General features: G+C 46.2%; 1 protein-coding gene across 9 annotated transcripts in view; it reads left to right on the top strand.

The window, feature by feature from the left end:
• Nucleotides 1-13,557, top strand: part of LOC143295882 (tyrosine-protein phosphatase non-receptor type 21-like) — a 49,972-nt gene that overhangs the window by 21,644 nt on the left and 14,771 nt on the right. For 7 of the 9 annotated variants that reach the window (XM_076607554.1, XM_076607551.1, XM_076607552.1 and 4 more), the window contains 6 exons: nucleotides 365-666; nucleotides 2,420-4,237; nucleotides 6,308-6,433; nucleotides 8,240-8,458; nucleotides 10,740-10,868; nucleotides 12,678-12,752. In XM_076607554.1, coding sequence (XP_076463669.1) covers nucleotides 365-666; nucleotides 2,420-4,237; nucleotides 6,308-6,433; nucleotides 8,240-8,458; nucleotides 10,740-10,868; nucleotides 12,678-12,752 — 2,669 coding nt within the window. The remainder of the gene's footprint in view (nucleotides 1-364; nucleotides 667-2,419; nucleotides 4,238-6,307; nucleotides 6,434-8,239; nucleotides 8,459-10,739; nucleotides 10,869-12,677; nucleotides 12,753-13,557) is intronic. The other 2 variants (XM_076607553.1, XM_076607549.1) reach the window with 1 other exon arrangement.

Here is a 13,557-nt window from a genome sequence, read left to right as displayed (position 1 = left end):
CAAACACATACACTTTCAGATAGAAAAGTCCTCTTTGATGGTTTACCAAACACATACACTTTCAGATAGAGAAGTCCTCTTTGATGGTTTACCAAACACATACACTTTCAGATAGAAAAGTCCTCTTTGATGGTTTACCAAACACATACACTTTCAGATAGAAAAGTCCTCTTTGATGGTTTACCAAACACATACACTTTCAGATAGAAAAGAAAAAATGGGTAGTTACTCATTTAGATTTGGATCACATAATTAGACTTTTTTGTTTATATTTTAATTCTAATCAAGCTGATTAAGCTTCTGATCTAACACTGCGAGAGACAGATGTTTGTTCACAACACGAGTCACGGTGTACGTGTTTCAGCAGAACCCCCGCGGACAGGAACCCCTGAGGAATATCGCCCCCACTCCCAACACAGCCTGGACTCGGTGCTCTCAGAGATCCAGCAGCAACAACAGCAACAGCAGCAGCAGCAACAGCAACAGCAGCAACAACAGCAGCAGCAACAACAGGTGCCAGCCAGCAACCAGAGTGATGTGGTGATAAACGGGCCGGCCCCTGACCCCGTGTATGCTAACCGCGCGGCCCTTCTGCCTGCCTACCGCCCCAGCCCAGACTATGAGACTGTGATGAGGAACAGGATGATGCAGCAGGCACACATACAGGTGGGGGGCTGTGTGTGTGTGTGTGTGTGTGTGTGTGTGTGTGTATACATGGTAGGGTAGCTGTTAGATACACATATATGTTAAAATGTATGTATGCAGCGCGCGCGTGCGTGTGTGTGTGTGTGTGTGTATCAATGAATGTATGTGTATGTGTATATATATATATGTTAGGGTAGCTGTTAGATACACATGTATGTTAAAATGTATGTATGCAGCGTGTGTGTGTGTGTACGTGTGTGTGTGTGTGTGTGTGTGTGTGTGTGTGTGTGTGTAGTCACATTTTGGTGTGTGTATGTAACATAGATATGATGTTTTATGTTAACAAAAGCGTTTTTGTAAAGCACCTAGAGCAGATTTCTGGATAGTGTGCTATATAAGTATCCATTATTATTATTATTATATTATTATTATATACATACACACACACACACACACACACACACACATACATATATGTATAATTGATTTATTATTTTTTTATGACACACACACACATGCAGGCATGCACATATATACTCGTACAACAAGTTTTTGCTAGTGGCCATCTTTTTCATGCTTTGTTTTCATCATTTTAGATGAAATAAAATGATATATTGGGACGTAAAATGTTGTTGATGTGATGTCATGTATTTTGCTTTCAACTTTAATATATATGTGTGTGTGTGTGTCATGGTTATCATCAAACTATGTGTCACGGTTATCATCAAACTGTGTGTCACGGTTATCATTACAAGAGCAGCAGCAGCAGCAACAAGCACAGTGTCAGCAGTCTTTCTCTCCAAGTGTGAAAAAAAAAAAATTTTTTTTAGTGGTAACATAACTTAAAATAATTTGATGGATATATAACAGCTTTGTTCATATATGTCATAGTGGTCACTACAGGACAGCGACATCAACAGCCAAATCTTCTCTCCAAGGTTCCTTAAAAGGAAATTTTCTGTCTAAAATTACGTTTAAATAACATACTTACCATGACCTAAATTTAAGACCCTCCCGTCCTCCCCGCTTCCTGTTCTCCCTGCTTGGTGCGCTGGTGATGGCATATTGCCGTCAAAAGGGGGCGCTAGCCAGGGGGACAAAGGGGAGATTACCTACTTCTGGGAGGTTATTGGCCGTAGTACTTTCGTTTTCTCCGCATAGGCGGATAGTAGTTTGCACAGGACAGGAATGTCAGACCCCTACCGGAATCTGCACTAGTTGGGTCACGGTAAGTATGTTATTTAAACGTAATTTTAGATTGAAAATTTCCTTTTTAGCCGTTTGGTAAGAGAACGAATATGATGGACTGGATGTAAGACGTCTGTGTGTATGTGTTCTTGTCATTTACCAGAGCAACTGCATCAAACAGCAGCAGCAAGAAAAATCAAAATGTTAATATTTAGCCATGTCACTACTGAAAGAATTTTGTGGACATAAAACAGCTTTGTGTGCATGTTTCGTAGTCGTCATTTCAGAGTTAGCAGCAGCTTCAACAGCCTTTCTCTGCAAATATGAAAAAAAAGTGTTTTTTTTTTTACTTGTATTATAAGTGAAAGAATTTGATTTGGAAAAAAAAACAGTTTTGCATGTATCTGTCATGATAACCATTACAGGGGCAGCAGCCTCAAGAGCATCAACAACAACAGCAGCAGCAACATCAACAGCAGCAGCAGCAGCAAAAAAGAAATGTTTATTTTCAACCATGTCATTACTAAACGAATCTGATGGATGTAAAACAGTTCTGTGTGTGTGTGTCTCATGGTCATCGTTACAGGAGCAGCAGCAGCATCAGCAGCAGCATCAACAGCAACAACAACATCCACAGCACCAACATCCACAGCATCAACATCAGCAGCAGACTCTGGGTCAGACCCAGGTGTACAGTCACAGCGGGGAGGGCATGTCCTACAGCCAGCCAGAGATCCGGCAGACCAGCCTGCAGCCAGTGCTGGACGAGGGCAACTACGTCAACGCCGCCGCTATCCGCAGCTACAACCACACCATCTACGCCAACGCCTTCCAGGACGGCCACAGCTACTACGCCCTGCGGGGTGGGGGAGGGGCAGGAGGAGGGGGAGGAGGGATGGGTGGGGAGAGAGCAGGGGGGTCCCTGGCGGTGCACGCCACCTACAGCTCCCCAGAGCTGCACGTGCAGCAAGCGGAACAGTTCCCCCCGGGTCAGCCGGGTTCAGGGGGCGGGGGGAGTGAGACCTTGGTGACCGGAGGAGGGGGTGGTGGGGGCGGTAGCGAGGGGTTGGGCGGGGGGTATCCGTGGCGACCACCCCCTCCCTACCCCCGCACCAGCACCAGCACGCCGGACCTGGCCAGTCAGGGGCTGGGGGGTGGGGGAGGTGGTCATGACCACGGGGGTGGTGGTGGTGACCTGGTGTCTTCCCAGCCAGCTCTGTCGGCGCCAAGTCAACACAGCCTGGAAGGTGTTGGGGGTGGGGGTGGGGACCTGCTGAGCAACAACACACCCCGGGTGGGCGACAGCGCCTTGGGAGGCGAGATGTCTTCCGTCCTGACAGGCGTGGTGGCGACTCCCAGAAGGGGGGAGGAGGTGGCGGCAGTGGCAGGGGAGGTGATGGTGGGTGACGGTGCGCTGGTTGTCCCCCCTAACCTGACCCACCTGCACGTGCAGCAGCAGCACCACGACGTGGACCAGGATGACACGTCCAGCGAGCACTCCTATGCCACGTTCCACGCCAAGGAGTCGGACGAGAGCTCGGACGAGGCCGGGCGGGTGTCCAGGCAGGACAGCCAGTCGCAGATCCACATCCGCATGCTGGGCCCCAAGGAGGCCCCGCCCCAGTCCAAGACCAAGGAGGTGGCCACGCTCAAGGAGAGCTTCCGCCGCATGATGATCGCCCGGTCCTCCTTCCGCGCATCCCAGAAGGCCGCTGGGTCTGGGGCGGGTGGAGGACGGGAGGGCGGGGGAGGGGGTGTGGAGGGTGGGAAGTCAGTGGGGGTGGGTGCGGAGCAGGTGAACCTGATGCCGGTCAGGGAGCAGGACTCGGCGGTCATGACCCCGCCCCCTCACCACCACCACCTCCCATCCCCCACCACCACCCCCACCCCCACCCCCAGCAGTGGCGTGGCCCTGCCCCCCGGCCTGCCCTCGGAGATGCTGGCCCACATGTCCATCCCAGTGCCCCACGCGGAGACCGGCGCCGACACCGAGATGCAGGAGATTCTGGAGAAGCTGGGAGACCCTCCTCCTTACCCCGGCAGCGGCTCCGCCCTGTACCCCCCTCCCCTTCCTCCCCCTCCCGAACAGGCGCCATCAGAGTTACCTCCTCCTCCTCCTCCTCGCGAAGGAGTGACGGACCTTTCCTGCGTGGTGCCGCCGCCGCCACAACCCTCCCCTGGGGTCGTGACCCCTATGGAGATGGTGCCGCCAGGGTCACGGTCGTCAGGAAGAGGGAAAGGCGTGGATGGGAAAGACAGAGAGACAGAGGTGATGACGGAGCCTGGGGGAGATGGGGACTGTGGACTGAGGTCCGGGCAGGACGAGGAGGAGGAGAGGGGAAGGAGGGAGGGGGAGGAAGAGGACCCCGGAGTGGACTCGGGCAGCGACAGCGACTCTGAAAAGGTCAGGTGGCTTGTGCTGTTGTTGTTTTCTGTGTTACTTTGTGCATGACTCCAGAGTTGTTACGTCCATTGTTGTTAAAGAGTGTTATTATTGTTTTCTGTGTTACATTGTGTGTGACTCAAACTCAGAGTTGTTAACACCCATTGTTGCGAGAGAGTGTTCTGAAAAGGTCAGGTGGCTTGTGTTGCTGTTTTTTGTGTTGTTTGTGACTCAGAATTGTTATGTCCATTGCTGTGAAAGAGCGTTACATCTTTCATGAACACATCTGGTGAAAGTGAGTCTTTTGTGATGGTCATTTAGTATCAGTCTGGGTCTCTGTTAGTTGTATTCATATGTCAGCTATCTGCTTTCAGTCTGTGGCTTATTGATATCATAACTTCCTTTTTTCTGTGGGTGTGTGGAAATCTTTCTGATCTCCCAGGTGAACAGATGTGCAGATGTGCTAGTGCTTGAACCTTAAGTTCATCATACACTTGTTGAAGTTCAGATGTGCGCATTAAAGAACCTGTTGTTCCTGTCAGCGTTCAATGGTTTATGGAAGCAGAAGATACCCAGCATGCACAGTCCCCAAAACGGAGTGTGGCTGCCTCCACGGTGAGGTAAAAACGGTCATGCATGCATGTAAAATCCCAGTCATAAATAGTTGTATTGATTTAATGATTTGATTTGGATACTTGCACAGCTATCCTTGATCGCAGACCAAGTTCTAATTGCTTTGCATGCTCAGGGTCATTTGTACAGCAGGCTGCCTGCCTGGGTAGAGCCGACTGATGGTTGCCATGGGGCGCTCATCATTTGTTTCCTGTGCCATTCAGTCAGATTTCAGGCATGCACATATACACGATCAGACAGACATGTAACATTTTATGTGTAGGACCATTTTGTTTATTTACCCCGCCATGTAGGCAGCCATTATCCATTTTTGGGAGTGTGCATGCTTGATATGTTATTGTTTCCATAACCCACTGAACGCAGACATGGATAACAGGATCTTTAATGTATACACACGAAGAGGGTTCAGGGACTAGCAGGTCTGCACATATGTTGACCTGGGAGATTGGAAAAATCTCCACCCTTTACCCACCAGGTGCCGTTTCTGAGATTTGAACCCGAGACCCTCAGATTAAAAGTCCAATGCTTCAACAACTCAGCTATTGCGCCCGTCATGCTGTATGCTGTGTGTTGTGCAGAACGACAGAGTGGATCAGATGTGTGGTGTGTGTCGTGCAGAACAGCACAGTGGATCAGATGTGTGGTGTGTGTTGTGCAGAACAACACAGTGGATCAGATGTGTGGTGTGTGTTGTGCAGAACAACACAGTGGATCAGATGTGTGGTGTGTGTTGTGCAGAACGACAGAGTGGATCAGATGTGTGGTGTGTGTTGTGCAGAACAACACAGTGGATCAGATGTGTGGTGTGTGTTGTGCAGAACGACAGAGTGGATCAGATGTGTGGTGTGTGTCGTGCAGAACAGCAGAGTGGATCAGATGTGTGGTGTGTGTCGTGCAGAACAGCAGAGTGGATCAGATGTGTGGTGTGTGTCGTGCAGAACAGCACAGTGGATCAGATGTGTGGTGTGTGTCGTGCAGAACAGCACAGTGGATCAGATGTGTGGTGTGTGTCGTGCAGAACAGCACAGTGGATCAGATGTGTGGTGTGTGTTGTGTGGAACGACAGAGTGGATCAGATGTGTGGTGTGTGTCGTGCAGAACAGCACAGTGGATCAGATGTGTGGTGTGTGTCGTGCAGAACAGCACAGTGGATCAGATGTGTGGTGTGTGTCGTGCAGAACAGCAGAGTGGATCAGATGTGTGGTGTGTGTTGTGTGGAACGACAGAGTGGATCAGATGTGTGGTGTGTGTCGTGCAGAACAGCACAGTGGATCAGATGTGTGGTGTGTGTTGTGCAGAACAGCACAGTGGATCAGATGTGTGGTGTGTGTCGTGCAGAACAGCACAGTGGATCAGATGTGTGGTGTGTGTTGTGCAGAACAGCACAGTGGATCAGATGTGTGGTGTGTGTCGTGCAGAACAGCACAGTGGATCAGATGTGTGGTGTGTGTCGTGCAGAACAGCACAGTGCGGCAGCTGAACATGGGTCCCCTCAAGATGGCGGCGATGAACGGTCTGACCCTGTCCCGCTCCATGATCATGGCTCTGATGAACGACGACAGTCGTGCTCCAAAAGACGAGCGGGTGAGCAGTGTGACATCTTGTGGAGTGTTGGCCCAGTGGTAACATATCTGTGAAGTGAGACAATATGTGCTCTGGTTCAAATCCCACACTTTGAAGTATTTTCTCCCCTTTCGCTAGACCTTCGGTTGTGGTCTTGACGCTAGTCATTTGGATGAGATGATAAATGGAGGTCCTGTGTGCAGTGTGCTTTTAGCGCACATGAAAACATCACATGGCAACAAAAGAGTTGTCCCTGGCAAAATTCTGTTGAAAAATCCATTCTGAGAGGAAAACAAATACACTTTCTTGCAGGCAGAAAAAAATGGGTGGTGCTCTCACTGTAATGATGTGGTCTCTCGAGGGAGAGCAATCTGAATTTCACACAGAGAAATCTGTTGTGACAGTACAGTACAGTACAGTACAGTACAGTACAATGTAATGCAATACAATACAATACATTACAATACATACAATACAATACAATACAACACAATACAATACAATACAATTTGATTATTGTGAGTGTTATTGATGCTTATATAATGCCTGTCTTCAGTTAGAGACAAATTCTAAGCGCTGTGTAAAGCACTTTACAGAGTCCTATGCACAACAGGCTGCTTGTCTGGATAGAGCTGACTGATAGCTGCCTGAAGGCGCTCATCATTCGTTTCCTGTGTCGTTCAGTCAGGCTTCAGTCTTGTGCGTGTACACACACGTACGTACGTTACTTACCAAAAGACAGACGATGTGGAAATGTTTTTGAAAAGTTAGATATTATTTCAATCAGTGACTTTGAAAGAGGAATAGCTTGGCATTGGCATGTGTTTAACTTATGAAAAGTTAGATTTTAATTACACATACTTAACCGTGACCCAACTAGTGCAGACTCCGGCAGGGGTCTGACATTCCTGTCCTGTGCAAACTACTATCCGCCTATGCGGAGAAAACGAAACTACGGCCGATAACCTCCCGGAAGTAGGTAACCTTCCCTTTGTCCCGCTGGCTAGCGCCCTCTTTTTCCGGCAGCCATTATGACTTTTTTTTTCATATTTTCTGTCAGTCTGTTGATTTATTTCATTGAGTGACTTTCTTTGGAAGAGGAATAGCTTGGCATTGGCATGTGTTTGACTTATGAAAAGTTAGATATTATTTCAATCTGTGACTTTGTTTGGAAGAGGAATAGCTTGGCATTGGCATGTGTTTGACTTATGAAAAGTTTGATAGTATTTCAATCTGTGACTTTGTTCGGAAGAGGAATAGCTTGCATTGGCATGTGTTTGACTTATGAAAAGTCATTGGCATGTGTTTGACCGAAGTTTTACCATGCAGTGGTAGCTGTGATGAGAAAAACTGTTAACTTGCTGAATGATGAATGTTGTTTTGTGTTGAATCTGGGAAGATTATTCCTGCCTCCTTTGTTGTAAGTTTATGACGTCAACATGTATCCAGCAGCATGTCATGTCATGTAACTGTAGAATGTCTCAAAATGTGAAAAAAAGCCAAATAAACAAAACGGTCCTCAGTTTGCCCAAAGAAAGTCTCCTGAAGACATTGAATGGTGAACAGCATACTGATTTTGCTGCGTGAAAAGTTGATTATATATCTAAGATGACGGCAGAGTTTATGCTTTAGCCTAACACTTGGGGAATCTTGCAAGAGTTTAGATTTTCTTAAAGCAGATTTAGAGTCTACAGATAAATGAATTGCAAGAATTTAGTTTCTTTAAAGCAGATGTAGAGTATACAGATAAGTCCACAAGCTTTTAGATGCCGCCTTGAAAACTGAAGCGGAGTTTGGGAGCGTTGCACACAGAGCTGTTGATTGCAGCGGCGGATCCTGGAGAGCAAGATCTCTGAGGGCCAGGTGTTCAAGGAGTTTGAGGAGATTCCCAAGAGAGTGGCCCAGCTGGACTGCAATGTGGCCAGGGCCCCCCACAACCAGGCACGCAATCGCTTCAAGGACGTCCTGCCCTACGACGCCACCCGCGTCAAACTGAACGCGCGCAAGGACAACCCCGATGGGTACGTCAACGCTTCTCATGTGAAGGTAAGTTCACCGTTTGAATGAAAATGGTTACAAAAAATACAAAAAAACAAAAAAACCCAAACCCCAAAACCAACAACAAAAAAACATGCAAGAACAACCAAGGTGGATATATTAATGTTTCCTTTGTAAAAGTAACTTGATTGTATGAATGAAAACAGTGGGGCGGAAACAGACACACACACACACACACACACACACACCCACACACACACACACAGACAAAGCATCCAACATGCTAGAGCAACCCAGGCGGATATATTAATGTTTCCAGTGTAAAAGTAAGTTGATTGTGTGAATGAAAACAGTGGAAAACTAAAGAAATAAACCACAAAACAAACATGAAATAACAACCCCAGTGGATGTATCGGTGTTTCCCTTGTAAAGTAAGTTGATTGTGTGAATGAAGACAGTGGGGAAACCCCCCACCCCACGCCCCTGTCCCCGGTTTTAGTACTGTTGGTTGTAGAGCACATTTCTGACTTAAAAACTTATTGAACCTCTTTTGTGTATGATAGTGATGCTATGTGTGCGGATGTTGGCAGATTATATGGACTCCTAAACATGCACGCGCGCGCGCACACACACACACACACACACACACACTCATAAACACACACACACACACACACACACACACACACACACACACACACACACACATAGTCCACACAACGAGACACACCATCTTGTCATCCCAGAATGCATGGGGTCAGCTGTGCTCGGATTGCCATCACTGCTCATCAAATCTACCTGAGGGAAGTTGCAGCAATGTGTAAAGCTTGCGCAGTGTCTGTGACAGCTGTGCAGACACACAGACTGGCTACATTGTCAGGAGTGTTTCGTACTTCTGTCCTCCACTACTATAACATGACAGATCATATGTGTGCATCCACACAAACATGGTGTTTAGTCAGCGCATCCACGCACAGGCGGATTTGTCACGCGTCTCCACACAGATACTGACAGGAGTAGTTGATATCAAGCTGTATCACGCAGAACTGACAGTGTATATATGAAGCGCTTCTCAGACCTACGTGTATTTTACCTGTGCACCCGCGTATAAAGAAGTTTTGAGGCCAGCACACGATAGTCTGGTGGCATCGCACACGGCCCACGCCATACAACACTGGACTTCGCAGATGGTGTGGAAGCAGGAAGGTTGAGCATCCTATGCCAGCACCCTCCAGTCGGTTAGGGGTTTATCTTGCATGATGAGAGAGTGCTTCTCAAGCATTTGTGTGTGAAGTGGTTCGAGTACTTGGCCATGTCGTATGAAAGTCATTTGGATACTTGATAAACTTCGTCATTTTATTTTTAAAGAAAGGATCCTCCCTTTCCTACCCCACCTATCCTCGTCAGGGCTTTCCACAATTCCTGCAATTGCTCACAAAAGTAGGATGAGAATAGAGCAATAACGGACATTAGCAGTAAAATTGACACAGAAAGCCATTGGGGTTCACATTAAACTCTGACTCCACATAGTTGCTGTAAACGTTTCCTAAAGCGTATGAAACTGCAGATTTTGTTCCTTCACCACTCTCCTCGCCGATCCAGACTTCGCATACATGGGTAGACACACCCCGGGGGCCAACTGCGTGTGGCATGCACACAGCACAGTGGAGCTAGATGGCCGGCGGTGGCTCTCCTGAGCCAACGCCCTTTTATGGATCTCCATAAGGGTGTCTAGCCACCCGCCTCACCAGTCCCAGAAGGGAGCGGTGGAAGTGCCGGTTTAGTCGTCGGCAACCCGACCCTGAACAGGTTGTACTGGATTACAGGTTACCAGTAGCAGATCTAATGACCTGACCTGAGCACATACACACACATACACACACTCATAAACACACACACACACACACACACACACACACACACACACACACACACACACACACACACACACACTGTCACACACACATTCTCACACTCTTACTCACACTGTCTCACTCTCTCACTCACTCTCTCACTCTCTCACACACTCACGCTGAGGGTATAGCATTGACAGTGTATATGTGTACAGCTGTCAGCAATGTGTGTACAGCTGTCAGCAGACAGCACAGACTGGTGGCTCACATAGTACAGCAGTACAGTGTATATATGTACATCTGTCATCCACACAGTATAACATTGACAGTGTATATATGTACAGCTGTCATCCACACAGTATAACAGTGACAGTGTATATATGTACAGCTGTCATCCACACAGTATAACAGTGACAGTGTATATATGTACAGCTGTCATCCACGCAGTATAACAGTGACAGTGTATATATGTACAGCTGTCGGCAGCCAACACAGACTGGTGGTTCATCGCAACACAGGCCCCACTGGCCGATACAACACAGGACTTCTGGCAGATGGTGTGGGAACAGGAAGTTGACGTCATCGCTATGCTCACCCCATTCCAGGTCGGTTTTCAGTGTGTGTGTGTGTGTGTGTGTGTGTGTGAGAGAGAGAGAGAGAGAGAGAGAATGCTTTTTTCAAGTCATTTAGGTGTTGGTGAATGTGAGGTCGGGAGTAATGCCACTGAAGTCTGTTCATTCATTCATTCATTTGTTAAACATCTGTCCAAAATTGTGATTTTAGACAGAAATCCATCCCCTTTCCTACCCCACCTATGCCTCATGTCATTGCTGCTTTTCCAATTCCTCTGTCCTGAATTTGCATCACAAAATGTATGGATGAAATAAAACAATAAACTGACTACTTAACCAGTAAAATTATAACAGAAAGCCAATGGGGCTTCACATTAAACTCTGAACTATTTCAGACATAAGTTGATTGTCATAAAAAACGTTTCCAATGAAAGCAGATGAAACTGCAGATTTTGTAACCTCACCTCACCTCACCTCAGGCCCATAACTACAAGTAGTCGTTGGGGGAAGCCTGAGGGCCGCAGATGCAACCTCCCTTCTCCATCTGTCTCTGTCGGCAGCCGCCGGCAGCAGCTCATGTGTGTGGAGTCCGGTCTATTGTTTGATGTTCTCATGCCAGTTCTTCCGCTGTCTTCCTCTTCTTCTCCTGCCCTCAATGGTGCCTTGCATGATTGTTTTGGACAGTCCTCCTCAACAAACTGAAGTCAAGGGCTGAAGAAATACTCGCCGAAGAACAAGCTGGTTTCAGAAAGGGAAGAAGCACCATTGAGCAAATATTCAGTTGCAGAATACTCATTGAGAAACACCTTCAACACCAACGCGACTTGTTCCATTACTTTTTTGACTTCAAGAAAGCGTTTGACAGGGTTTGGTATGAGGGACTATGGCATGTGCTGAGGGGATATGGAATCGATTTTGTAAATGAAGGTATAAAACTGTTTTCAGCAGTTCGCATTTATAAATGATAATGCATGGGAGTAATTTACGTTACCACAAATGCAAGTCACTTTCGGAGTAAATTTTGTTTTTATAGCATCCAGTTGAAGTCTTTGTCGTAGACGGGTTAACCTTCTGCAACTGTAATGTCCTTTTGTTTTTGGAAGAAAACATACAATCAGTTTGCAAGAGTTGTTGTTAGGTTTTCTTTAACAGGTCAGGCCCCAATTTTAGTTTGTTGACATGGTTCCAGCAGGTTTTCTCCAGTAGAGAATAACCTTCTTGTAATGCATAATTATGTGACCTGGTTGGAGACATAATTTGACAAAAAACAAGAACGCCAGAGAATCGACAGACAGGCAGAAAATAAGAAAAGACTTAGCCGTATGAAGAGCACAGGAACAGGAGTCATGATGGCTGCCGGAAAAAGAGGGCGCTAGCTAGCGGGACAAAGGGGAGGTTAATTACTTCCGGGAGGTTATTGGCCATAGTTGCTTTCGTTTTCTCCGCATAGGCGGATAGTAGTTTGCACAGGACAGGAATGTCAGACCCCTGCCGGAGTCCGCACAAGTTGGGTCAGGGTAAGTATGTTATTTAAACGTAATTTTAGATGGAAAATTTCCTTTCTGTAGCATTGTGAATATTCATTGTACCTCTCTTTGCACCATGATCCACTAGCTCATTTCCTACAATCCCTTCGTGAGAGGGGATCCAACAAAAAGCAATCTTTTGACTCTGTGTGTGTGTGTGTGTGTGTGTGTGTGTGTTTGGTATGTGTGTTTGATGTGCGTGTGTGTGTGCGTGTGTGTTGTGTGTGTGTGTGTGTTTGGTGTGTGTGTGTTTGTGTGTGTGTGTGTGTGTTTGGTGTGTGTGTGTGTGTGTGTGTGTGTGTGTGTGTGTGTGCAGGAGCTGGGCAAACAGAAGTGTTATGAATACTGGCCTCAGGAACCAGGACCTGAGCATGTCCACAAATATGGAGACGTGAGTCTGCTGGCAGTCCGTCTTTTGTCTTTTTTGTATTTTGTTAATTATTTTGTTCTCATGCCAGCTTGGCCCAAAACTCAAAAATGAAGCTAAGGTGGTATGCTGATATACTTAAAAAAATATAATTTATTTTGCTTCTGAACAAGATAGAAACCTTGTCTTTCACTGTGTCAGATCTATTTACATAAAACAAAAGCATAATAAAAGTGACCCCCTTTTTTTTTTTTTTTTTGGCTGTCTTTCTGTTTTGAATCAACCATTGACATGAATCTGTACTCTTCAGTCAAAGCATAGTTCTGACTACTTTATCAACCTGCAAATATAGATTTCTTTTGTGTGTGTGTGTGTATGTGTGTGTGTGTGTGTGCGCGCATGTGTGTGCGCATGTATGTGTGTGCACACTAATGTGCATGTGTATGTGTGTTCTTTGTGCTGTATGTCTGACTGATGTGTTCCTGTGAAGCACTTTGAAAGGCTTTCTTGAAGGCACTACAGGAATGCACTATTATTGTTATCATCAACATAATGATTATTGTTCTTATTATCATTATTATTACCCTCATTATATTATCATCATTTTGATTATTTCAGTCATTATCATCATTGTCATCATGATCATGATCATCATTATGATTACTGTTATTATTATTAGCATAATCATGATTATTTCAGTAATCGTCATCATCATCATCATTATAATTATTTCAGTCATCATCATCATTATCATTATTAATGTTATCATTATTATTATTATCATCATCATTATGATTATTTCAACCACCATCATCATCATCATCATCAC

The sequence above is a fragment of the Babylonia areolata genome, chromosome 21 (assembly GCF_041734735.1).
Source record: "Babylonia areolata isolate BAREFJ2019XMU chromosome 21, ASM4173473v1, whole genome shotgun sequence".
NCBI classification, from domain to species: Eukaryota; Metazoa; Mollusca; class Gastropoda; order Neogastropoda; family Buccinidae; genus Babylonia; species Babylonia areolata.
This window is presented reverse-complemented; position numbering and strand designations above follow the sequence as displayed.